This window comes from Coregonus clupeaformis, chromosome 1 (genome assembly GCF_020615455.1).
Source record: "Coregonus clupeaformis isolate EN_2021a chromosome 1, ASM2061545v1, whole genome shotgun sequence".
Lineage (NCBI taxonomy): Eukaryota > Metazoa > Chordata > Actinopteri > Salmoniformes > Salmonidae > Coregonus > Coregonus clupeaformis.
In genome coordinates, this window is record NC_059192.1 from 48,967,591 (window position 1) to 48,993,497 (window position 25,907).

The 25,907-nt window shown below is 42.4% G+C and overlaps 1 protein-coding gene across 2 annotated transcripts in view; it reads left to right on the plus strand.

Moving 5' to 3' along the window:
- Positions 1–25,907, plus strand: part of LOC121569779 (bone morphogenetic protein receptor type-1A) — a 55,425-nt gene that overhangs the window by 18,839 nt on the left and 10,679 nt on the right. Inside the window, exon 3 of one of the 2 annotated variants that reach the window (XM_041880964.2) lies at positions 18,919–19,272. In XM_041880964.2, the coding sequence (XP_041736898.2) occupies positions 19,197–19,272 (76 nt within the window). In that variant the 5' untranslated portion in view covers positions 18,919–19,196. The remainder of the gene's footprint in view (positions 1–18,918; positions 19,273–25,907) is intronic. The other variant, XM_041880970.2, reaches the window with a different exon arrangement.

Below are 25,907 nucleotides of genomic sequence, written 5' to 3' on the forward strand. Positions count from 1 at the left end.
GCAGCTGGAGGTGTTCAGTCCCAGGGTCCTGAGCTTGGTAATGAGCTTGGAGATTATTATTGTGGTGACTGCTGAGCTGTAGTCAATGAACAGCATTCTTACATAGGTATTCCTTTTGTCCAGGTGGGTGAGAACAGTGTGGAGTGCAATAGAGATTGCGTCATCTGTGGATCTGTTGAGGTGGTATGCTAGTTAGAGCTGGGCGATATGGCCGAAATATCACGGTATAAAATAAAAATAAAATAATAATTAGACGGTATGACTGTATTTGACTGTATTTTATGTTTTGGAATAATACAAGTTCTATATTTAGTGCTGCGTGACCCTAGAGTGACGACACATACAGTCCCAGTCAAAAGTTTGGACACACCTACTCATTCCAGGGTTTTTCTTTATTTGTACTATTTTCTACATTGTAGAATAATAGTGAAGACATCAAAGCTATGAAATAACACATGGAATCATGTAGTAACCAAAAAAGTATTAAACAAATCAAAATCTATTTTATATTTGAGATTCTTCAAATAGCCACCCTTTGCCTTGATGTCAGCTTTGTACACTCTTGGCATTCTCTCAACCAGCTTCATCTGGAATGCTTTTCCAACAGTTTTGAGGAGTTCCCACATATGCTGAGCACTTGTTGGCTGCTTTTCCTTCACTCTGCCGTCCGACTCATCCCAAACCATCTCAATTGGGTTGAGGTCGGGGGATTGTGGAGGCCAGGTCATCTGATGCAGCACTCCATCACTCTCCTTCTTGGTAAAATAGCCCTTACACAGCCTGGAGGTGTGTTGGGTCATTGTCCTGTTGATAAACAAATGATAGTCCCAACCAGATGGGATGGCGTATCACTGCAGAATGCTGTGGTAGCCATGCTGGTTAAGTGTGCCTTGAATTCTAAATAAATCAGACAGTGTCGCCAGCAAAGCACCCCCACACCATAACACCTCCTCCTCCATGCTTTACGGTGGGAACTACACATGCAGAGATCATCCATTCACCCACACCGCATTTGACAAAGACACGGCGGTTGGAATCAAAAATCTCTAATTTGGACTCCAGACCATAGGACAAATTTCCACCGGTCTAATGTCCATTGCTCGTGTTTCTTGCCCATGCAGGTCTCTTCTTCTAAATGGTGTCCTTTAGTAGTGGTTTCTTTGCAGCAATTCAACCATGAATGCCTGATTCACTCAGTCCCCTCTGAACAGTTGATGTTGAGATGTGTCTGTTACTTGAACTCTGTGAAGCATTTATTTGGGCTGCAATTTCTGAGGCTGGTAACTCTAATGAACTTATCCTCTGCAGCAGAGGTAACTCTGGGTCTTCCATTCCTGTGGCGGTCCTGATGAGAGCCAGTTTCATCATAGCGCTTGATGGTTTTTGCGACTGCACTTGAAGAAACTCACATTTCTTGAAATGTTCCGTATTGACTGACCTTCATGTCTTAAAGTAATGATGGTCTGTCGTTTCTCTTTGCTTATTTGAGCTGTTCTTGCCATAATGTGGACTTGGTCTTTTACCATATAGGGCTATCTTTTGGTGTCACAACACAACTGATTGGCTCAAACGCATTAAGATGGAAATAAATTACACAAATTAACTTTTAAGAAGGCACACATGTTAATTGAAATGCATTCCAGGTGACTACCTCATGAAGCTGGTTACGAGAATGCCAAGCATGTGCAAAGCTGTCATCAAGACAAAGGGTGGCTACTTTGTAGAATCTCATCTCAAATATATTTTGATTTGTTTAGCACTTTTTTGGTTACTACATGATTCCATATGTGTTATTTCATAGTTTTGATGTCTTCACTATTATTATATGTTGTAAAATAAATAGTAAAAATAAAGAAAAACCCTTGAATGAGTAGGTGTGTCCAAACCTTTGACTGGTAGTGTACATTCTAAGTGAGTTTCAATGGGTCTTTCTCCATTATGATTGTTTTATGCTGTTCAATTCAACTTCAACCAAAAATACTTTTCAGCATTTATCAATTTCTGCATTTCCTGCACTCATTTGAGTTCATTTCCACACAGCATACGTAGGGCTGCACGATATGGGCAAACAATCTAGGCCTTAACCAAATGTTGCAATTGCGATTTTACTTGCAATTTAGAGCAAAACACTTGGGTGAATTGTTGGAATCATGGAACTAGAATGATTATTCTAATTCTATAGTGGAATATAATAGTGGGCACTTTGAATACAGTGTTTGACGTGACAACGAATGAAAATGCCAGGAAGGAGTTATTGTGACTGGGTAGGAAACAAAGTGTTGATAATTGTTTCCTAGGGGACTCAATAATCTTTTGCTACATTGAATGTTTTCTTTTAGCTACTTCATGTAGCTAACATATTCATGCTTTGCATATTCCTCTTTGATTTAGAAGATACTATTGCACAAACGACATGCATCACTGGTATTATCAGGCTATATAGCTACTTACGTTTGCTCTGACTCAGTACATTTATTAGCTAACTAGCTAGCCAGCTAACTAGCGATTAGCATTACCGGCTAACAAGATTTAGGCCCATCTTGCTAAGAAAAGACAAACTAGCTGTTTGCAGATGTAAGAAACAAACTAATAGTGTAATTATAGAACACTAGTAGATTTATATTAAGAACAAAGTGAAAACAGCATCGTTGTCATCAACATTGTTGCATGTGCTGCATTGACCATGCAGACCGAACGCAAGTGTCTCGTGGTCGAGGAACATCAAATGCGCTCCTTGAGTGACGGGGCAGAGTTAGGTCTGTGTGGAAAGCGGCATGGAGAGAGATGACTCAAGTAGCAAAGTAAACTATAGAAATTGACGTTACACACACAGTGTGTCACATTTAACAAAACATTCAAATACCATTATAGAAGGTAAAGTAACAAACCCAAACCGGTCCGTGCATCGGTACCGGTATATCGTAAAATACGGTATACCACACAGCCCTACGGTATGCGAATTAGTGTGGGCCCAGGGTGTCTGGGATGATGGTGTTGATGTGAGCCATGACCAGCCTTTCAAAGCGTTTCATGGCTATAGATGTGAGTGCTATGGGGCGATAGCCATTTAGGAAGGTTACCTTGGCGTTCTTGGGCACGTGGACTATGGTGGTCTGCTTGAAACAAGTGGTCAGGGATAGGAAACTGTCAGTGAAGACCCTTGCCAGCTGGTCAGCGCATTCTCTGAGTACGTGTCCTGGTATTCCGTTTCTGGTTGGGTTATGTACGTACAGTCACTGTGGGGATGATGTCGTCGATGCACTTACAGTGCCTTCAGAAAGTATTCACACCCCTTGACATTTTGTTATTACAGCCTTAATTTTGTGTCACTGGCCTACACACAATACCCCATAATGTCAAAGTGGAATTATGTTTTTAGAAATGTTTACAAATTCATAACAAATGAAAAGCTGAAATGTCTTCAGTGAATAAGTATTCAACCCCTTTTATGGCAACCTACAGTGGGGAAAAAAAGTATTTAGTCAGCCACCAATTGTGCAAGTTCTCCCACTTAAAAAGTTGAGAGAGGCCTGTAATTTTCATCATAGGTACACGTCAACTATGACAGACAAATTGAGGAAAAATAATCCAGAAAATCACATTGTAGGATTTTTAATGAATTTATTTGCAAATTATGGTGGAAAATAAGTATTTGGTCACCTACAAACAAGCAAGATTTCTGGCTCTCACAGACCTGTAACTTCTTCTTTAAGAGGCTCCTCTGTCCTCCACTCGTTACCTGTATTAATGGCACCTGTTTGAACTTGTTATCAGTATAAAAGACACCTGTCCACAACCTCAAACAGTCACACTCCAAACTCCACTATGGCCAAGACCAAAGAGCTGTCAAAGGACACCAGAAACAAAATTGTAGACCTGCACCAGGCTGGGAAGACTGAATCTGCAATAGGTAAGCAGCTTGGTTTGAAGAAATCAACTGTGGAGCAATTATTAGGAAATGGAAGACATACAAGACCACTGATAATCTCCCTCGATCTGGGGCTCCACGCAAGATCTCACCCCGTGGGGTCAAAATGACCACAAGAACGGTGAGCAAAAATCCCAGAACCACACGGTGGGACCTAGTGAATGACCTGCAGAGAGCTGGGACCAAAGTAACAAAGCCTACCATCAGTAAAACACTACGCCGCCAGGGACTCAAATCCTGCAGTGCCAGACGTGTCCCCCTGCTTAAGCCAGTACATGTCCAGGCCCGTCTGAAGTTTGCTAGAGTGCATTTGGATGATCCAGAAGAGGATTGGGAGAATGTCATATGGTTAGATGAAACCAAAATATAACTTTTTGGTAAAAACTCAACTCATCGTGTTTGGAGGACAAAGAATGCTGAGTTGCATCCAAAGAACACCATACCTACTGTGAAGCATTGGGGTGGAAACATCATGCTTTGGGGCTGTTTTTCTGCAAAGGGACCAGGACGACTGATCCGTGTAAAGGAAAGAATGAATGGGGCCGTGTATCGTGAGATTTTGAGTGAAAACCTCCTTCCATCAGCAAGGGCATTGAAGATGAAACGTGGCTGGGTCTTTCAGCATGACAATGATCCCAAACACACCGCCCGGGCAACGAAGGAGTGGCTTCGTAAAAAGCATTTCAAGGTCCTGGAGTGGCCTAGCCAGTCTCCAGATCTCAACCCCATAGAAAATCTTTGGAGGAAGTTGAAAGTCTGTGTTGCCCAGCGACAGCCCCAAAACATCACTGCTCTAGAGGAGTTCTGCATGGAGTAATGGGCCAAAATACCAGCAACAGTGTGTGAAAACCTTGTGAAGACTTACAGAAAACGTTTGACCTGTGTCATTGCCAACAAAGGGTATATAACAAAGTATTGAGAAACTTTTGTTATTGACCAAATACTTATTTTCCACCATAATTTGCAAATAAATTCATTAAAAATCCTACAATGTGATTTTCTGGGGGGAAAAAATCTCATTTTGTCTGTCATAGTTGACGTGTACCTATGATGAAAATTACAGGCCTCTCTCATCTTTTTAAGTGGGAGAACTTGCACAATTGGTGGCTGACTAAATACTTTTTTTCCCCACTGTAAATAAGTTCAGGAGTAAAAATGTGCTCAACTCTGTGTGCAATAATAGTCCATGTGACTTAAATGGCTCCTGAACTTTAGCCTTGCCATAACAAAGTGGTTGATTACTTAAGACATTTCAGCTTTTCATTTTTTATTAATTTGTAAAAATAATAATAATTATAATATTCCACTTTGACATTATGGGGTTTTCTGTGTGGAAAAAGGTGTGAATACTTTCTGAAGGCACTGTACATGAAAACATGATGCATATTTTGAAAGCTAAGTATCAGCCCTTTCAAATTGTGTGACATACAATAAATAGCACAACATCAATCAAATGGTAATCAGTCAAGAAAAAACACCTGTGAAAATGTGTGTCCTGTACGAAAATCAACACTTTTTTCCCAAACTACCATTTACATAACTTCCTAATGAAGATAGAGAAAAACGTAGAGTATATTGAGTCTTATTTTGTAAAGATTGACCATCTGAAATCAGAATAGCAATACCTTTTACTGTGAATGAGTTACAGCCGTTTTAGTGAACGGTGGTATTTTTCTAGAATTCTATGGAATGTTCCATTATCAGATACTTTCTTTTCTGCATTTTATATTAAACAGCTCTGCACCAAAAGCTTCACTGTGCACTTTGATTATCTGTCCTGTGAGTCTGTCTGGAAGCTGGGTTAGTTCAGCTCTCCGGGTGACTGCAAACCTAAATAATCATAAAATAATGTTGCATTGCACTTTCTTGCAAAACGCAGCATATGGGCCATGAAGTTGCATATCTTGAAAACTTGGTTTGCTGACATGCAAAACATATTGGGACTATATCCACAATTGACTAATGTAACAAATACCAAAATATAGTTTTTGGGTGGAAATGTCCTTTAAAGATGCTGTTTTTGAAGCTGGTGTCAAAACCGAAAGTAAAAGACACAAACTAAACTCAAGCAAGGAAAGCATAGAAATAGCGCACATAGAACAGATCTACCGCTTCTTAGACTTGTTTTCAACGAGAATGACAGATCTATAACTCACTTTTCTATGTGAATTTGGTCAGGTCGGCCAAAATGGTTACATACTGTAGCTTTAATTTTTCTGCTGAAAATACAATGTCGTTATCAAAGTAATTTTCAGTGTGGAACCTGTATGTTTAGGGGGCTATGGCCTAGGCTAACCCATTCTAATTGGCACTAGCAGCAAAGTAACCTATATAAGCGGAAAATGGACGGGATACAATTGTTCCAAACTGCAGCTGGTTGTTGGAACACATTTCCCTACTTCAATCACCCAGTCCATTTTGAATTTGTGATAAAACTGTCATTTGGCAAGGAAATGTAGCTTGTGTATCCCATCAGTTAAAGGAATTGTTTATACACACTGTTTTTATAGGCATTTCTGTAGGCCTAATGGGAGCTTGTGTGCGCACTCAGCACACGTGTGTAGAGGGAGCGGTCGAAACTCAATTGAGTGAGTGAGACACTGAGGGGAAATGGAATTTAGGGAGAAGAATTGTGATACTTTGTTTGGTTTCTTTTTTGTTGTGCCCTGCAAATACACATGTAGCTACAAATGGAACACCAGAGTCAAAGCAAATTAACATTGACTTCAAGATTTAAAAAATCGGGACAAGCGACAAAGCCCATTCCAACAAATAGTTGTACATTCGTTGGTAGTAGCCAACTCGCTAATGACCTTCAGGTTGCTAATGGTACTCAGTTTTCTATTGTCCCCCTAACCACTCTGACATCAATTCAAATGCAATTGACAATCACATCAAAACAGTATCATGCTTTTGAAACACCTCACTGTGATCAATCAATTTGAAGAAAGAAGTTCAACAGGTTGAAGAGAGTAGCTGGAGTAGTAGTGTTCTCTGGGGTAATCCATGTCTCCGTCAGGGCCAAAAAGTAAAGGGACTGATAGACACCATAGGCTGAGATGAACTGGGCTTTCTTGACCACAGATCGGCAGTTCCAAACGCTGCCAGAGACCCAGAATTCCACATGGGTTGTGCACGCAGGGTACACTAAATGAGAAGGATTGCAGCCAAGGTGTGGGGAGCGTCTGTAACGCCTTCAGGGAGAAGAGCGAACAGGTATAGAAAAAACACACATAGTTGCCAAAGCTACAAAATAACAAAACTAGATCAGAAAAAAACTAGGTAAGATACTCAAGTGAGAGTGGTGTGGAGCCTTCCTCAAAGAACTCTGCAGAACAACTTGGAAGGACTGTCTTAGTTTCGGCAACGGTCTTAGTTTTGCCAACGAGACTGACACGACCGCCGCTTACAGCTGCCGCTGAGAAACCAGGGGAGGCTGAAGTACTAACACTAATTGCCTAGCTAGCAGAGGTGAAGAGCACACCTCCCTGTACTAATTGCTGATTGCCTAGGAGAGGAGAAACTACTCCCCTTCCAATACAGCCACTGATTTAACAAAACAATTCACATATTGCCCTGTCCCTTAATCCTGGATGTGTCAACAATCATCTGCGAGTTATGAGCAGTCAGCAGTTTACACACCAAGTAGGCTACTGGGAAGACAGGCAGCACTTAAAGTAGGTGGCCCTAGCTAGCAAAAAGACTGTACCAAACAACAAAAGATAAAGACACAAATTATACATATCACTCCTGGAGATATTAGGAGTCCTCTAGCTATAGATAGCTAGCTACCTTGCTTTGTTTTGGCTGACTGTCTACTCGGCTTGTTATCAAAGTTCATTTCACAGACTCATCTTATCAATCGAAAAAAAATACTCTAAAATGTAAATATTATAATTAGCAATTGTATACAGTTTCTTACATTGATATTGTTGTCCAGGTCTCATAGACCAAGTTGTGAGAAACCTTTCAGGTCCAGATGAGGCGAGGTGGCTCCCGGTGGCAGCGTTAACTTTCAGTCCCCTGCCAAACTCACAATTTGCGCAATTCAAGATGGCGCTACCCATACCTCTAACAAACCATTGTTCAATATCAAAATCCTAAAAATATAGAAGTTTCTATGTTAAATGCACATGTTTAGTATTGGTGGATGGAATACATCTCTTTGCTTAGCTTAAATTCATAAAGTGTTTCCATTCCCCTTTAAGGATTAGCCTATGTGTTGTGGTCAGTTCAAATCACTGAACTGCTAGGCCTGTACCTAGTATATTCCTGATGACGATCCATTGTGGGTCGAAACTTTGTCAAAATGAAACGCATCACTTGCCCCTCATCCTCCCATCTTCAAGGTCAGTCTATTGACCGCCGGAGAGATGCTTTCTGACATAAAGTACTAGCAGATCCTGTTGTCCTGACAAAGCCTTATTTCAGACCATGCTCTGGGAGGGAGGATCTGTCTGTCTCAGGGTGGATGGTTTCTCGCAGGAGGATTGCTGTGCTGGAGCGCAGCCTGGCCCCAGCTCTTATCAGCACCCTGCCTCTCCCCATCTCCCCTCCCCTGGCAGTGGAATGTGTGAGCAGGTAATGGAAAATAAACAGGCAGAAAATCTTGGCTCCTTGGAGGAGTGATACTGGGCACCTTGCCGGAGCCGACCCTTTGTCAAAGGAAAAACAATATTTAAAGAACGGAGTGGTTTTGAATTGGCCTGCTTGTGGATTTTCTCAAATGTTCTGCTTTCTTAAAGGGGGCCTCTATTTTAACAAGGGCATCAACACTGTTTAGATCAGAGGGTGTTCAGTAGATTTCAGGAGGTATTATCAAAATCACAGGCAACCCTAATATCATGCGAAACCATGCTGTAAAACGTCAATTACCCTGTACAGTATGGTTTAATCATAGGGTAGCCTACTCGTCCATGGGTGTCGTATGCATGTGGGCAGTGGTGTGTGTGTTCACTGTGTGTTTTTGCGAGTCTGTGTGTGTGTAAGCATGCCTTATTAGAGATGCATTAGCCGTGGTTGCAGTAATTGACTGTGTCTGTGGAGGATAACCTCAGATCCTGGCCTCTATTCAACACCATACCTTCTCACCACTGTGTGTCCTTGGATCTCAGACTTCATTTTTGCCACAAACCCATGTTGTAATACAGTTGAATGTTTAAAGCAAAACACTTGAGTTCAGTTTGGTCAACATTTCTGAACAAATGGATTTGTCTGCGTAGACTACAACAGTAACACCATAGTTTCAGATTATCATTTGAGTGTTAAGTTTTTGTTTCAACATTGCCTACACGATCTTTAGAGTTAAAGGTTCTGCAGTTCCTTTTCATAGGTTCTGCCCTGTTCACACTCACTGACTTTGTGAAATGGGAATGCCAGGTGTGACAAGTCAGATCACAGTTGAGACCGCACACATTCTTATTTCTCAATTCTTATGACATCGCCAAGTTTGTGTACCTCTGTAGTGCTCCTCCCTATCCTAATCAATGTTATAATTTGACATGTTTATGGTTGCAATGTATGCTTTATGACACATGTTAGGTAAAGTGTTTCCTTAGCAATACTTTCATGATAAACACTTACCCTACCTCACACACAATCAGTTAGTTCAAACATCTCTACTGATGTTGCTCAATCTTTTTAGCTGTTTCAGGTTCACGGTGTAAACATGTTCAAAAGTGCTAGACACTTTTTAATCTTATAGTTGTATACACTGTGGGGTTTTAGGTGTATATGACCAGTGGCAGATGTTATATTGCCCTGCAAATTAACTTTTGTTTCTGTTCCTTCTACTCACACAAGTAAAGCTCCCTACCAATAGGGACTCACGCACTGTAGACTGCAATTTGTCAGTGAGGAAGGGATAGATGCTGGACAGTGTGGCCCGGGGAGCGGAGAAGGAAAATGAGGAAGAGGACAAAGAATAAGTCAAGGATAAGGAGGAAGAGAGGGCGTGTGTGTTGGAGGCCGCAGCTCAGTGTGGATGGGTATTCTTATGCTAATCCACTCCCTGGATGAGGCGCAAAGCAGCCAAGCAAACAATGGCAGTGGAGCCAGAAAGTCTGCCCTGTAGTCTAGCAGGCCTTGAAAGGCATGTGGGGCAGGGCGCTGACACTGGGAGAAGGCTGCCTGCAGCATGGAGAGGGCTGCCTGCAAGGAGGGGCCCCAGGAGGGGCCAGGGATCTTTGCCAAGGTAGGGAGAGAGTGGAAGAGCAGGAGCGAGGGAGGAGGGGAGGAAATAGTGAGACAGAAGAGAGGGAGAGAGAGAAGACAAATGACATACCACACCACTGTTCACTTTAGAGGCAGCAGGGCCTCTAAAGAGTTATTTCCAAGGCTGTGTGAGAGACGTAGCAAGACTGTTTAGTTGTACCGAAGTGTTTCTCATTTACACCCGTTGTCTCTGTGTTGTCCATTCACCAGGCCAGTATTGCTCAAGTCTACCTTATTATCCTAAACTAAAACGGCAAAGCCCAATATTAGTAGATTTATTTTTCGAGTTTAGGAGATGGAAAGTAAGCATTGAAGTCAATCAGGCAGCTTTGTTTTCATTTAGACTGCTGCTTTCCAGAACGGGAAGTGCAGATGCATTAAGGTTGGTTATTGATGTCTGGTCTTCCCTGCAGCCATCCAGAGAAGGAAGTGGAGAGGCATTAGAGGTGGATTATTGATGCCCCCCCCAGCACAGAGGAGGCATCCAGCTCTAGGCTCCTTTTACAGAGCTATTACTATATGAGGGGGGGGGGGGGTAAAATCAAAATGTGTCTGAGTTTCAGACGTTGGGAGTGCACTATCACTTCAAATTCACCTCAGGTTAGACAGTTTCTAGATGTGCTAGTTCTTGTCCTGAGAATAAGCACCATGCTTATTCTTGATCATTTCCGTCATTGAGGGTCTTCACACGTATTACACTTATCGCAAAAATACCCTCGGCTACACATACTGGAATGTAAACTGGCGCGTCACATCTCGACCGTTGCCTCCGGAGCGCAGGACACTTGCTTGACAGTTGCTCCCCTCTAAAGAGGGCAGTGTGAACAAAAATGTCTCGTTGAGCCAACACTCTTACAGTAAAAAATTGTAATAGCATAGCAATGTTTTTGAAACAGCTAAAATGTACAGACATTTTCCTTAATAAAAAAAAAAAGTTTAGAGTTTTTACCTGAAATCTCAACAGTACTTTTTTTTTTTTGTTGCTTGACTGCACTGAGCCGCCACCCAGATCCAGGCAAGAAGCAACTCCCCAGGGAATTATCAATGTTTTCAGTCACAATTTACATTTACGTCATGACTTCCATGATATTTATAAAATTAAGCCTGGTTTATTCTAAGGTAACTTTAATACGGTAGCTAGTGTAGCTTAAAACTGAAATTATTCAGTCTCCTCTTAATAGCCGGGCAATGGCACACATTTGAGTAAATAAACGCCTGTTTCACATAAACGGTGGGTCTAAATTAATTGTTTGAGGTTACCATGATTTGTTTACAAGGTTTCGTGTTTGATTTGTTACATAAAAAAAATTCAGTAATGACTCAAAGGATGGCAATAATCTGTTTTTATTGCCAGAAAGAAACTGTTAGCCATTGGCTGCTAACAGCTGAGAACTGCTAGCTAACGGGAAGTGCAAAAACAGTCAACAACTTTGCGAGACCCCTAGAAATCGTCAAAGTAAGAACTGCTGAAAATGCACAGTCAAAGAGGAGAATAATTATTGTCAAGGAAAAGTTTTTTGTTGAAATACAGTGGAGAGAACAAGTATTTGATACACTGCCGATTTTGCAGGTTTTCCTACTTACAATGCATGTAGAGGTCTGTAATTTTTATCATAGGTACACTTCAACTGTGCGAGACGGAATCTAAAACAAAAATCCAGAAAATGACATTGTATGATTTTTAAGTAATTAATTTGCATTTTATTGCATGACATAAGTATTTGATCACCTACCAACCAGTAAGAATTCCGGCTCTCACAGACCTGTTAGTTTTTCTTTAAGAAGCCCTCCTGTTCTCCACTTATTACCTGTATTAACTGCACCTGTTTGAACTCGTTACCTGTATAAAAGACACCTGTCCACACACTCAATCAAACAGACTCCAACCTCTCCACAATGGCCAAGACCAGAGAGCTGTGTAAGGACATCAGGGATAAAATTGTAGACCTGCACAAGGCTGGGATGGGCTACAGGACAATAGGCAAGCAGCTTGGTGAGAAGGCAACAACTGTTGGCGCAATTATTAGAAAATGGAAGAAGTTCAAGATGACGGTCAATCACCCTCGGTCTGGGGCTCCATGCAAGATCTCACCTCGTGGGGCATCAATGATCATGAGGAAGGTGAGGGATCAGCCCAGAACTACACGGCAGGACCTGGTCAATGACCTGAAGAGAGCTGGGACCACAGTCTCAAAGAAAACCGTTAGTAACACATTACGCTGTCATGGATTAAAATCCTGCAGCGCACGCAAGGTCCCCCTGCTCAAGCCAGCGCATGTCCAGGCCCATCTGAAATTTGCCAATGACCATCTGGATGATCCAGAGGAGGAATAGAAGGTCATGTGGTCTGATGAGACAAAAATAGAGCTTTTTGGTCTAAACTCCACTCGCCGTGTTTGGAGGAAGAAGAAGGATGAGTACAACCCCAAGAACACCATCCCAACTGTGACGCATGGAGGTGGAAACATCATTCTTTGGGGATGCTTTTCTGCAAAGGGGACAGGACGACTGCATCGTATTGAGGGGAGGATGGATGGGGCCATGTATCGCGAGATCTTGGCCAACAACCTCCTTCCCTCAGTAAGAGCATTGAAGATGCGTCGTGGCTGGGTCTTCCAGCATGACAACGACCCGAAACACACAGCCAGGGCAACTAAGGAGTGGCTCCGTAAGAAGCATCTCAAGGTCCTGGAGTGGCCTAGCCAGTCTCCAGACCTGAACCCAATAGAACATCTTTGGAGGGAGCTGAAAGTCCGTATTGCCCAGCGACAGCCCCCGAAACCTGAAGGATCTGGAGAAGGTCTGTATGGAGGAGTGGGCCAAAATCCCTGCTGCAGTGTGTGCAAACCTGGTCAAGACCTACAGGAAACGTATGATCTCTGTAATTGCAAACAAAGGTTTCTGTACCAAATATTAAGTTCTGCTTTTCTGATGTATCAAATACTTATGTCATGCAATAAAATGCAAATTAATTACTTACAAATCATACAATGTGATTTTCTGGATTTTTGTTTTAGATTCCGTCTCTCACAGTTGAAGTGTACCTATGATAGAAATTACAGACCTCTACATGCTTTGTAAGTAGGAAAACATGCAAAATCGGCAGTGTATCAAATACTTGTTCTCCCCACTGTAGAGGCATACTAAGACAAAATAAATGTGACATGGTGTGTAAATGATAGCACAGTGCAAGAAATGAAGACATTTATTAAAATGCTGGAAGTGAATGCTGGAATTAAACAATGAGCTAAATGAGCAAAAGCTGTGTGCATTAAGGAAATGGATGCCTGTCTCTAATAAGCACCTGTTGTGTTCAGTGATTTTAAAGCAATTAATACCCGAGGAGTTTATTTGAAGTTTTACGGTAAGCCTAATAGCTCCTATCTGTACATTTTATATTCATATGGGAGGGGTAAACGCTCATTATTGATATGCTAACATTACTTGATCATGAAGCATGTTGTTAATGTTACTTAGCTAGCAGGAGTTAGCTGTGTATTGGCAGCTAATTTAATTTGTATGGATGAGAAAATAAACCCTTTGTCTGCACATGCTTGTGAATTGTTTCATTATTCAAAAGTGTAATGTGATTTGGTTGCATTATTCAATATTGTGATGTGTTTTAGAGGAAAAGTTGCTTCGATTGTTAAATAGTTTGTGCTTAGTGGCTAATATGATATTTATGGTCAATTTGAGCTGCGGACCAAGAATGTCGCGTTGCCTGTCACAACGAATGGTAAGGCAAGGATGTAATGTGAATTGAAAAGTAAAAAATCTATTTCGCCACTCTGCTCCTCAGACTGTCCTTCATCTCTCATAGTTGGAATAGGGCCATTGTTGTCTCTGACCTAATAGAGTGATTCTTATCAGTTCACCTCAGTCTCCAGAAGGGATTTAAAGACCTATTAGGAGTGTTGTCCAGCCTGTAGCCACTCCTTGGATTTCCAGCCCATTGAATTTCCCGGCATCCATTTGAGTGGTGCGACACAGAATTCCTTTCCCAAGGGGTTGACCGTCAGTGGTTCGGTATAAGGGTTATTATTCTATACAGGTGGCACCAGCATTTCACACGACAATGCCCCCTTTCATTCTCTCCATCTGTGGGAAGGGAGTGAGCAGTGAGCACAGGGCTGCTCTCCCAAAAAGGTCTAAGACTGTGGTGACGCAATCTTCCAACTACCTATAGACCTACACGTTTCAGTAGCTCTTGGTAGAAGTGTTTCTTTAGGGTAAGGTACATTACCTGGATGGCCACAATCGAGGTTTGAGGGTAAAATAAGTAATACCAGGTAAACATGTATGCTATGTTATTTATGCTTCACCACATCAACCCAGACTTGAGTGCTCTCACTCAGACGAGACAGGATTTGTTTCGTACTGATAGTCTGCTAGCTCTGTCTCTGACAAGTCACAACAAGACCTTGCTGAGTCCTGAGCCATGTAAAGAGTATACAGTGGGGAAAAAAAGTATTTAGTCAGCCACCAATTGTGCAAGTTCTCCCACTTAAAAAGATGAGAGAGGCCTGTAATTTTCATCATAGGTACACGTCAACTATGACAGACAAATTGAGGAAAAATAATCCAGAAAATCACATTGTAGGATTTTTAATGAATTTATTTGCAAATTATGGTGGAAAATAAGTATTTGGTCACCAGATAAATTTCTGGCTCTCACAGACCTGTAACTTCTTCTTTAAGAGGCTCCTCTGTCCTCCACTCGTTACCTGTATTAATGGCACCTGTTTGAACTTGTTATCAGTATAAAAGACACCTGTCCACAACCTCAAACAGTCACACACCAAACTCCACTATGGCCAAGACCAAAGAGCTGTCAAAGGACACCAGAAACAAAATTGTAGACCTGCACCAGGCTGGGAAGACTGAATCTGCAATAGGTAAGCAGCTTGGTTTGAAGAAATCAACTGTGGGAGCAATTATTAGGAAATGGAAGACATACAAGACCACTGATAATCTCCCTCGATCTGGGGCTCCACGCAAGATCTCACCCCGTGGGGTCAAAATGACCACAAGAACGGTGAGCAAAAATCCCAGAACCACACGGGGGGACCTAGTGAATGACCTGCAGAGAGCTGGGACCAAAGTAACAAAGCCTACCATCAGTAACGCACTACGCCGCCAGGGACTCAAATCCTGCAGTGCCAGACGTGTCCCCCTGCTTAAGCCAGTACATGTCCAGGCCCGTCTGAAGTTTGCTAGAGTGCATTTGGATGATCCAGAAGAGGATTGGGAGAATGTCATATGGTCAGATGAAACCAAAATATTACTTTTTTGTGTAAAAACTAAACTCGTCGTGTTTGGAGGACAAAGAATGCTGAGTTGCATCCAAAGAACACCATACCTACTGTGAAGCATGGGGGTGGAAACATCATGCTTTGGGGCTGTTTTTCTGCAAAGGGACCAGAACGACTGATCCGTCTAAAGGAAAGAATGAATGGGGCCATGTATCGTGAGATTTTGAGTGAAAACCTCCTTCCATCAGCAAGGGCATTGAAGATGAAACGTGGCTGGGTCTTTCAGCATGACAATGATCCCAAACACACCGCCCGGGCAACGAAGGAGTGGCTTCGTAAGAAGCATTTCAAGGTCCTGGAGTGGCCTAGCCAGTCTCCAGATCTCAACCCCATAGAAAATCTTTGGAGGGAGTTGAAAGTCCGTGTTGCCCAGCGACAGCCCCAAAACATCACTGCTCTAGAGGAGATCTGCATGGAGGAATGGGCCAAAATACCAGCAACAGTGTGTGAAAACCTTGTGAAGACTTACAGAAAACGTTTGACCTGTGTCATTGCCAACAAAGGGTATATAACAAAGTATTGAGAAACTTTTGTTATTGACCAAATACTTATTTTCCACCATAATTTGCAAATAAATTCATAAAAAATCCTACAATGTGATTTTCTGGATTTTTTTTCTCATTTTGTCTGTCATAGTTTACGTGTACCTATGATGAAAATTACAGGCCTCTCATCTTTTTAAGTGGGAGAACTTGCACAATTGGTGGCTGACTAAATACTTTTTTTCCCCACTGTAGGTGGTGCTAGCCTAGGACGTCCGTATTCTGCAGGGAAAGTTACTTGACACTATCGCCGAGACTAGAGGACAACAAACTCTTCAGCCTTTCAAGCCCACTCTTTTTATCCGCAATGTTATATTCCATTTTGTTGCGACTCGAGTGATACCTCTCCGTCCAGTCTTATGTTTAACTGCCAAAATAAAGGAAATACTTAAGTAAACGAGGGATACAAAGTATATTGAAAGCATGGTGTGCTTCCACAGGAAGTTCCAGACACTTGTAGAATCTATGCCAAGGCGCATTGAAGCTGTTCTGGCGGCTCGTGGTGGCCCAACGCCCTATTAAGATGCTTTATGTTGGCGTTTCCTTTATTTTGGCAGTTACATGTAGCAGCAGGCTACAAGGATAATGGAACAGCTGGATAGGGGAAACTGCTCAAGTCGCGCAAAAGGGAATATAACATTCCGGATGAAGTCCGGAATGACAATTTCATGTGTACAACCTCTTAAAGACTTGCATCAAAATAGAGCTGAGAGCTTTGCTGTTTCTGAAAGGACGTATTTGGGTGTTTTTGGAGCCTTTGTTCATGTTTTTCGGGGGCCCCATATTACACAAAGAGGACGAGGAAGCGAATTGCTGTTTGGGGTAAGTTTCACAGAAACATGTGAAATCACAAAAAAGGTGTCTGGACCATTCTATAACATACCATTTACATAAAAAATAGAGCTTTGGTTGTGAAAAAAATAAATAGAAAATCCTCCTTTAACTGTAGGCTATGCCCTTGTTGATTTACTAGTCAGTTTTCCTCTATTTGTTGGCTTCTGTTAATCTTAGAGAAAAGCTGGCAGCTACGTTAGTTTCTAGCTGCTGTTTTTGAACGGCAAACTGATAGTGCGTCTCCATGTCAATCAGCAGCCCCAGCCGTTGTGTGTGTGCCCTGTTCATCTCTTGTTTGGGAAGGGAAGTGTACGTGTCTGGGGTGATGGGGACAGCTTCCTGGCTTGGGGGCTCACAACAGACTTTTCCCCTGCATGCCTCATCTTGCCTCCACCTGATAGGAGTAGCAACTCCTCTCCCAGGGCTGAGATTGTTTGTATTATAACTGCATTGCAATGTTGTTGTTTTGTTATTTGGGCTAATGTAATGCGATTGCTCATCCATTTTATTAGGCCGTCACTTTGTTAAAGTTCTACACTTGATTTGTCGCAGTATTGGTCTGCACACCAATTTATTGAAATAATTGTAAAATTCTTAGTCATTCGAAGAGAAACAAACTGCTAGCTACAGTTGTCATCCAGACCATCATCCCTTAACACACTTGTTCCTTCTCCCCTCTCTCCCTTTTTCCATTCTATCTATCCCACTCAATCCCTCTCACATGCACACACACAGAGCACACACCTTGGTTGGCTCTCTTGTCCCCCAGCCTTGAGGAGGCCTTCTTTGTTCCCTCATTACCCAGTCCGGGATGTGTGAAAAGTGGGGCACAGGTCGGGGCTCTTTGTCCCCCTCGGGCAAATCAAAAGTGACAGACACCGGCCCGCTCCGCCACTAATTCCCCCCCCCCCTTCGAACAGCCCCTTCTCAGCGCCACTAATTGCAGTGAGACGCGCAGGCCTACAAGGGAACAGACACATCTCGTTATTAACGCTGGGCGAGGCCAACACGGGTAATTGCGGAACATCCTTCAACAAATAATTTGGGAATGTTTAGCCATTCAAGAGTAGCGCCAGCCTGACCGGGGTTGCGAGGTCAAGCCTGCAAAAAACAGGAGGGCAAAGATGGACAGCACACACAAAATAACAGAGGGAAAACGAACAGGGGAGGATGGATGAAAGAGTGCAGTTTTGGGTTCTTGAGGGTTATCATCCGTGGCTGGTTGTCACCCCACATGTTCGTTAGCGGTTAGAGCAACAGAGGGAGCCCTGCCTTGCCCCGTTTGGCATTGTTCTCCTCTGATCACCAAAGCGTAAGGTTAGAAGTCTGCAGGGTCACATATCAGCCTTAGATCCTTCTCACCATTTACCCCCAGCACCCTCTGCATCAGACATATGATGCCATGATTGAATCACATAAGAAGCATTCTGCTTAGTTAAAAGACAGAACAGCAGGGGACCTTTTCCCCAATACCTATTACTTGCGTCCATTATCAAATAGGTGGCTTTTCTGTCTGTTCTGTTTGTGGCCGAAGGAGCTGACATAATCGGTTGGGAAGTCGCTGCTGCATAATTCTGTTCTGGCGTAGTAACCAGTCTTTAGATTAAATAAGATGTGCTCTGTCTCCCTTATTTGATTTGTCTGCCATTTTGTCCTTTTAAACTCTGCTTTTACTTGACTGGGAGGATTGGAGGCATGAAAGTCTCCAGTGAAAAATCTATTTGTTGGTTGGGAGGAATGTTATCCTCTTTTGATGCTGTCGCGCTTGAGAGGAGCAATGATGCCCCCACCGACCATTGTTCTCTTTATCCACCACAGTCCTGTATGTTTGCTCCCAAGTTGTGCTAAATTGCTCAGCAAATCTGATAACATACAGTCGAGGGCTCACAAAGACAAATAGGGGTTGGCTGTCAGTGTCAACCCGCTGCCCTCTCCAAACTTGATCATGACATTGCAGTGAGAGGGCATGCCACTCTCTGCAGTGACACGTGCGTGGAAAACCAGGCTGTAAAATGGTGTCCTAGAATTTTGTGTTTATACTGTACTTCCTCCTCCTAACAATATTTCCCTTTTCTCTCTAATTTTCCAGGGTTTCGGACCGAGCGAGCTTGTGAGAAAGAAGATTTGAGTTTTTTTTTTGTGCCATCGTACCCATCCTCCCTCACCCCCTCATCTCTCCCTGCCCCGTACATATTCACCTGTATCTCCACTCCCCCAACGGGGGAAACCTACTCGGCACCTCTTCGCCCTGTGCTGAACCAGGAAGGGACAGGACTAGGCCCACCCTCAGAGCCCACAGAGGTGACCAACAAGCTCCCACAGAGAGCAGTCCAGCCCAGTCAAGTCTCTAAAGGTCACTGTGCCAGGATGACAGGGTTGCCCTCTTACATCGCTGCGGTGGGAGTCTGCATCCTACTGGTGATCAGAGCTGAAGGTATTCAAAGTAAGACTGGCTCCTCTGTTATTGTAGTCCTCTGTTGTTGTCCCACTGCACAACTCTCTGTCTGTACCTCCCACTTCCTTAGTTGGATAGACACTCTAATACAGGGCTATTCAACTATATTCTTAAAGGGGCCAGATGTAAAAATATAAAAGGTTAATTGCTGGGGGCCAGACATTTTCCACATATGATTATTCATCAGAAGAACTGTATGAAAAAAGCTACGCACACACACACCCACCTGTAAAGCCCTTTTCTTAAAATGAAATGTTGCTAAAAGTAATTATGAATGAAGTGGAGGGCGCTCAACCAACGTGAGTCGAGGTGCAACCAAAACATTTGAAACTATTAAATTCAAAACAACTATTAAAAGCTTCTTAAAAGTAATTGGGTCATTTTAAAATAATCTGAAAACTAAGCATCTCAATAAATAATGCAAAGATACAGCACCAGTCAAAAGTTTGGACACACCTACTCATTCAAGGGTTTTTCTATATTTTTACTATTTTTTACCTTGTAGAATAGAATCATTTAGTAACCAAAAAAGTGTTAAACAAATCAAAATATATGTTTTTATATTTGAGAATCTTCAAATAGCCACTCTTTGCTTTGATGACAGCTTTGCACACTCTTGGCATTCTCTCAACCAGCTTCACCTGGAATGCTTTTCCAACAGTCTTGAAGGAGTTCCCACATATGCTGAGCACTTGTTGGCTGCTTTTCCTTCACTCTGCCGTCCGACTCATCCCAAACCATCTCAATTGGGTTGAGGTCGGGGGATTGTGGAGGCCAGGTCATCTGATGCAGCACTCCCATCACTCTCCTTCTTGGTAAAATAGCCCTTACACAGCCTGGAGGTGTGTTGGGTCATTGTCCTGTTGATAAACAAATGATAATCCCACTAAGCCCAAACCAGATGGGATGGCGTATCGCTGCAGAATGCTGTGGTAAACATGCTGGTTAAGTGTGCCTTGAGTTCTAAATAAATCACAGACAGTGTCACCAGCAAAGCACCTCCTCCTCCATGCTTTACGGTGGGAACTACACATGCAGAGATCATCCTTTCACCCACACTGTGTCTCACAAAGACACAGCGGTTTGAACCAAAAATCTCCAATTTGAACTCCAGGACAAATTTCCACCGGTCTAATGTCCATTGCTCGTGTTTCTTGGCCCAGCAGGTCTCTCCTTATTGGTGACCTTTAGTAGTGGTTTCTTTGCCGCAATTCGACCATGAAGGCCTGATTCACACAGTCCCCTCTGAACAGTTGATGTTGATGTGTCTGTTACTTGAACTCTGTGAAGCATTTATTTGGGCTGCAATTTCTGAGGCTGGTAACTCTAATGAACTTATCCTCTGCAGCAGAGGTAACGCCGGGTCTTCCATTCCTGTGGCGGTCCTCATGAGAGCCAGTTTCATCGTAGTGCTTGAAGGTTTTTTCGACTGCACTTGAAGAAACTTTCAAAGTTCTTGAAATGTTCTGTATTGACTGACCTTCATGTCTTAAAGCAATGATGGACTGTCATGTCTCTTTGCTTATTTGAGCTGTTCTTGCCATAATATGGACTTGGTCTTTTATCAAATAGGGCTATCTTCTGTATACCCCCCCTACCTTGTCACAACACAACTGATGGGCTCAAACACATTAAGAAGGAAAGAAATTCCACAAATTAACTTTTAAGAAGGCACACCTGTTAATTGAAATGCATTCCAGGTGACTACCTCATGAAGCTGGATGAGAGAATGCCAAGCTTGTGCAAAGCTGTCATCAAGGCTAAGGGTGGCTACTTTAAAGAATCTGAAATATAAAATACATTTTGATTTGTTTAACACTTTTGTTTTGGTTACTACATGATTCCATATGTGTTATGGCATAGTTTTGATGTCTTCACTATTATTCTACAATATTAAAAAATATTAAAAATAAAGAACCCTTGAATGAGTAGGTGTGTCCAAACTTTTGACTGGTAGTGTATGTCAAATCATAATATGCCAAATTCCAGTCTGAAGGAAGTATGCTTTTGAATTAATTTCCCTCAGTTATTAGGTGCGTTCTGTTGTCACACTTTCTTCTAACCAGTCCTTGTGAGCATCAGAGAGGAAAACAGAAGGGACGTACGTGTTCCAGACAGTAGTAGCTTTCAGGAATTGGGTCATAATATTTTGTAGTTTAAACCATTCAAACACTAGAGCCAAATTCATATGAAGAAAACATTATCATCATGCCACATGCGCTAGAAACCGCAAAAAAAACGCTAGACACACTATAGACAATAGTGCTTGTCATTTTAGAACTGAACCTCATATTTTGGCGCCATTTTTCCCCTAGATATTTTATTAAAGCTGCAATATTTAACTTTTTGGGCAACCCAAACAAATTCACATAGAAATGTGAGTTATAGATCTGTCATTCTCATTGAAAGCAAGTCTAAGAAGCGGTAGATCTATTCTATGTGTGCTATTTCTATGCTTCCTGTCTCTTACTTTCGGTTTTGTACACCAGCTGAAAATACAATATTTTTGGTTATGGGAAATAAATTTCACAGCGGTTTAGATGGTACAATGATTGTTTTGTCACATAAACTGAAATTAGGAACGATTTCTGGATAGTGCATCTTTTAATGTTCATAATTGATCAAAGGGCCAGTCAAAATTAATAAACGGGCCGGATCTGGTCCACAGGCCGCCAGTTGAATAGCCCTGCTCTAATATGCTGTTTTGGTGGAAAGTTGATTTGTTTCTGTGCAAGGTTCAATTACATTTAGATTTACATTTTAGTCATTTAGTAGACGCTCTTATCCAGAGCGACTTACAGTTAGTGAGTGCATACATTTTTCATACTGGCCCCCCGTGGGAAACGAACCCACAACCCTGGCGTTGCAAGCGCCATGCTCTACCAACTGAGCTACAGGGGGACTACATGACCTGTCAATGACCTGGCAGTCCTCTTTGAGAATGTATATCATAATCTCTGTTTTTAAAAGGGCAATTATTTTATAAGTAGGTGACCAATTTGCCCATTGTTCTCATATGATTACTAGTGAATAGCTAGTAACAATTTAACCCAATCCGTCCAGCAATTTCCAATTTGATCTCCTTTACGAAAGGGGAAAACCAAGACAAGATAAGACTAACTTCAGAAGTCGATACTACTGTTAAAACACTCATCTATCAATTACATATGGAGGAGGGCCTTGATAAACGTTGTTAAACTAAATTAGCATGAAGAGTTCGATTTCAGCCTTTTGTTTAACCTACCCCCTCATGTGACCCATGGTTCCCCACCCCCCACTATGGAGAGATCAGTATCTTAAGCCGTTGTAATGGCAGTGATTAGAGTGAATTAGCTGCAAATGCAGGTCCTTTAGAAATGCATGACCTAAGCTACCTGGTTAAAGAATATTAACAAAACCCCCAGGCCGTCCTAACAGGGTAATATGGCTATGACAATGTTCTGTTGTATATTCTAATTAGGGGACCTAACCAATGGGACCAAACACCATAGGCACAACTCGCAGTCCTTTCTCTCAATACCAAGTTTACCATGATGTGCAGGAACACCCATGAGGAGTGAATGGTACCCGTTACTTGGGAAATGCCCTGATCTCAATGAGATTAGAACATGTTGAATGTCATATGATGTTCCCAGGATAGAGCCGATAGATCAGCACAGCGCTGTGTCGTTGCTTTCTGCCTTATTTTGCCCTTTAATTTGGAAAATTAGGCCTACATTTTCCAAATGTGTGTCCAAAAGACACTGAATATGCTCTGATCACAACACAATTTAGTCATTGAAGACCATTTTATTCTACGTGCTGGGCACACACGCAGGCCTCAAGTATCACACTGGTTTTACGCAGCCATGTTTGATGTCGGGAGGATATGGAGCTATCTTAATGTGCTGGGGCCTCATAAAATGGCCTCCCTCCCTCTGCTCCTCTAGCTACTCCTACTGTTGCTCTCATACTGCCTGCCCAGCTGGGCCTCCACAGTGACTCACCCAGCAGCCATAAAGCCAACCAGGGCAATAAAGACACAGCTCTCAGGCTCGTAAAAGGTCACCTTTAACCAGCCAATGAGATGTGAAGGCAAATATCAGGAGCTGATTACTGTGAAAGCAGAGCCTTTGAGCACACACACACAAGCTGATAAGAGGAAGGCGAGGCTGATCCAAGTGTTAGGGATGATGATTGATTCAGAGCTACGCTCTCTGAGACTAGTTGTGAAGTTATGACCCTGTTTTGTCATTACAGAGCCCACGCTATTGTGTTGATTCGTCTCTGTTGACTCTGGGTCGGCCTTGTCTACCTTGTCCTAGGCATACTGTACAGTGAAACAGTGCCTCTGTACCCACTGGGCAAGGTTAGCCTCTCTCCTTCCTTCCTCCTTTGCAGCTCAGTCATCGACGGTTGTGACCTGCCGGAGAACCCCCCTCTCACTACAGGAAGCTGTTGAACTGATTGTTGGCGCTCTGGGTTGCTTTTTGCACATTAACCGCTTCCTCTATTGTACTGTCAGTCGTTACAGGGCAAAAACCACTCCAAACATCCATTGTTCTCCGGAAATAATTCAATCCTACGAGGTTTTTCTCTACCATTTTGTCTATTTTTTTGCGCCGCGCTAGCTGATAAGCGAGGGAGTGTGGGGCCTGAGCCTGGCATATGCCAAGCGTTATGGAGAGAGGGAGCAGGGACAGAGGTGCCCGCTGGGCAATCGGCTGCCAGGGTTGCTCTATAAGGGGCCTGCTGTGCCAACTTATGAATGCTCTTTTCAGACTCACTTTTTCTGTTCCAAAGGTGTCAACAAACCAATTAGAATTCCACTGTTGTATCACCCAGGGGAAAGGTGCATGTTTTATAGGTCTAGTTTTTTATTTTCTGTTTTCCATGTGTGAGGATTTTTAATGAGTGTGAGGCTGTAGCAACTTGTTAAATACTTTTCAAGTTACTCAACTGTTGCCAGGTAACAAGGGTTGTTGAATAAACTCCTCAGGAAGTTCTCCAATAGCACTCAAAGAACAGATGGAAGAATGTTTTGTTTTTTTGCTACGTTTTGGACTAAAGCCTTGTAGCGATTAATATGAATAAAATGTGGTGTTGAAAGGTGCTATGGTGAAGAGGTTACGGTAAAACACCTGTCCTGCGAGGAGGAGATTTGGTAACAGCCGCTCTCATTTCTCTATTGTCATCATCTCAAACCTGAGGAACAACGTGAGAAGTATAAATCTCATATCTGTGTCCTTTGCCACTGTAAAAGTGATGAAGCTGAAAGGGAAACATCAAAGTGGGTGGTTCAGTTGTTGTATGACTTATATAATTGTCAGCTAATACCTCCATACAACTTCCTGCCGACTCACCCACCTCAAGCTGTAATTTAATTTCAGGCAGCTCTCTCTCCCCGTCCAGATTCATCCCCAAGGTCCGAGAGAAAGGTGTCATTGATAGTCTCTAGGGTTTGTTGCTGTGAACGGATCTATTTTTTTCTCTCTCCTTTGCGCTCTCTCACTCACTCTCTCACACACACACACACACACACAGAGAGGTTAGTGATCCGCGATTATATCTGTGGGGCGGTCGAGTTTAGGTTAATTAAATATTGTGTGGATGAAGGGCGGTGGTTGGCGGGCAGGATGAATATAGAGAAAACAATGCCTTTAAAAATCCATAAATGTATACTTCTTGTGAAATGTATATCTATAGGCTACATTGAGGTTTTTCTATCATTATTTTAGGTTATCTAGCATTAGTGTGTAAGCCAAAGCTGTAGGGCCTACCTGTACGTACGCCGAATAGCCTACATGCCAAATGCTTTTGGGAAGAGCAGAAAAGTTAACGCTGATACGGAGGCAAAAAGGACAATGTCAGTGTTTAATTAAATAAGAGAAAAGCTACGGAATGGAGATTTGAAAACAAAAAGAATGAAGGGCCAGAAAGGTAATGTTTGGGAAAGATTTGGTGAAGTGGTAAAAGAGGATGATAGCAGTGCCGGCTATGTTATGTGTGATTGTGAGACGCTGTACAAATTCGACAGTCACAAGACTGGGACTTCAAATAGGCCTATGGCACTTCAAGGGAACTAGCCTACTGTTCAGATGGGTTAAATGGAAACTGAAATCTGGACACTGACGGTAGGTCTATAACCTCTCACATAGCCTTAATATTAACTCCTGCAGAATTAAGCATTTCTTGCTGTGAAATTATACACCAAAAGTAGGCTAAAAGTTGACTCTGGAACAGGAGTGAATAAATATGATTTATTTCTTTATGCATCTTGTGAGAATGCGAATGTGCAGTTAAAAACTGTCTGTAGAGGTGCTAACTTTATTAGCATCATAAAAGCGTATAGTAGTTCAACCACATATACTGTAATATGCCTCCAAGCTGAACTGAAATCTTATCAGAAACATGTTGGGTCGTTTTCACAGCTTTCTATGTCCTTACAACTAGATTGAAGCATTCATTCCATCAATTTCAGACATTCTGGTGGTTTATTTAGTCTTCTAGGGTAACACATAATGACAGACGAGAAGCTGCATGTATCTAATTATAGACAAGTTGACTAACAAATAGCACACCAAAATGTCGGAAATTATAAGCAGTAACATATCTAAATCAGGCAAAAAAAATCCTGCACCCCC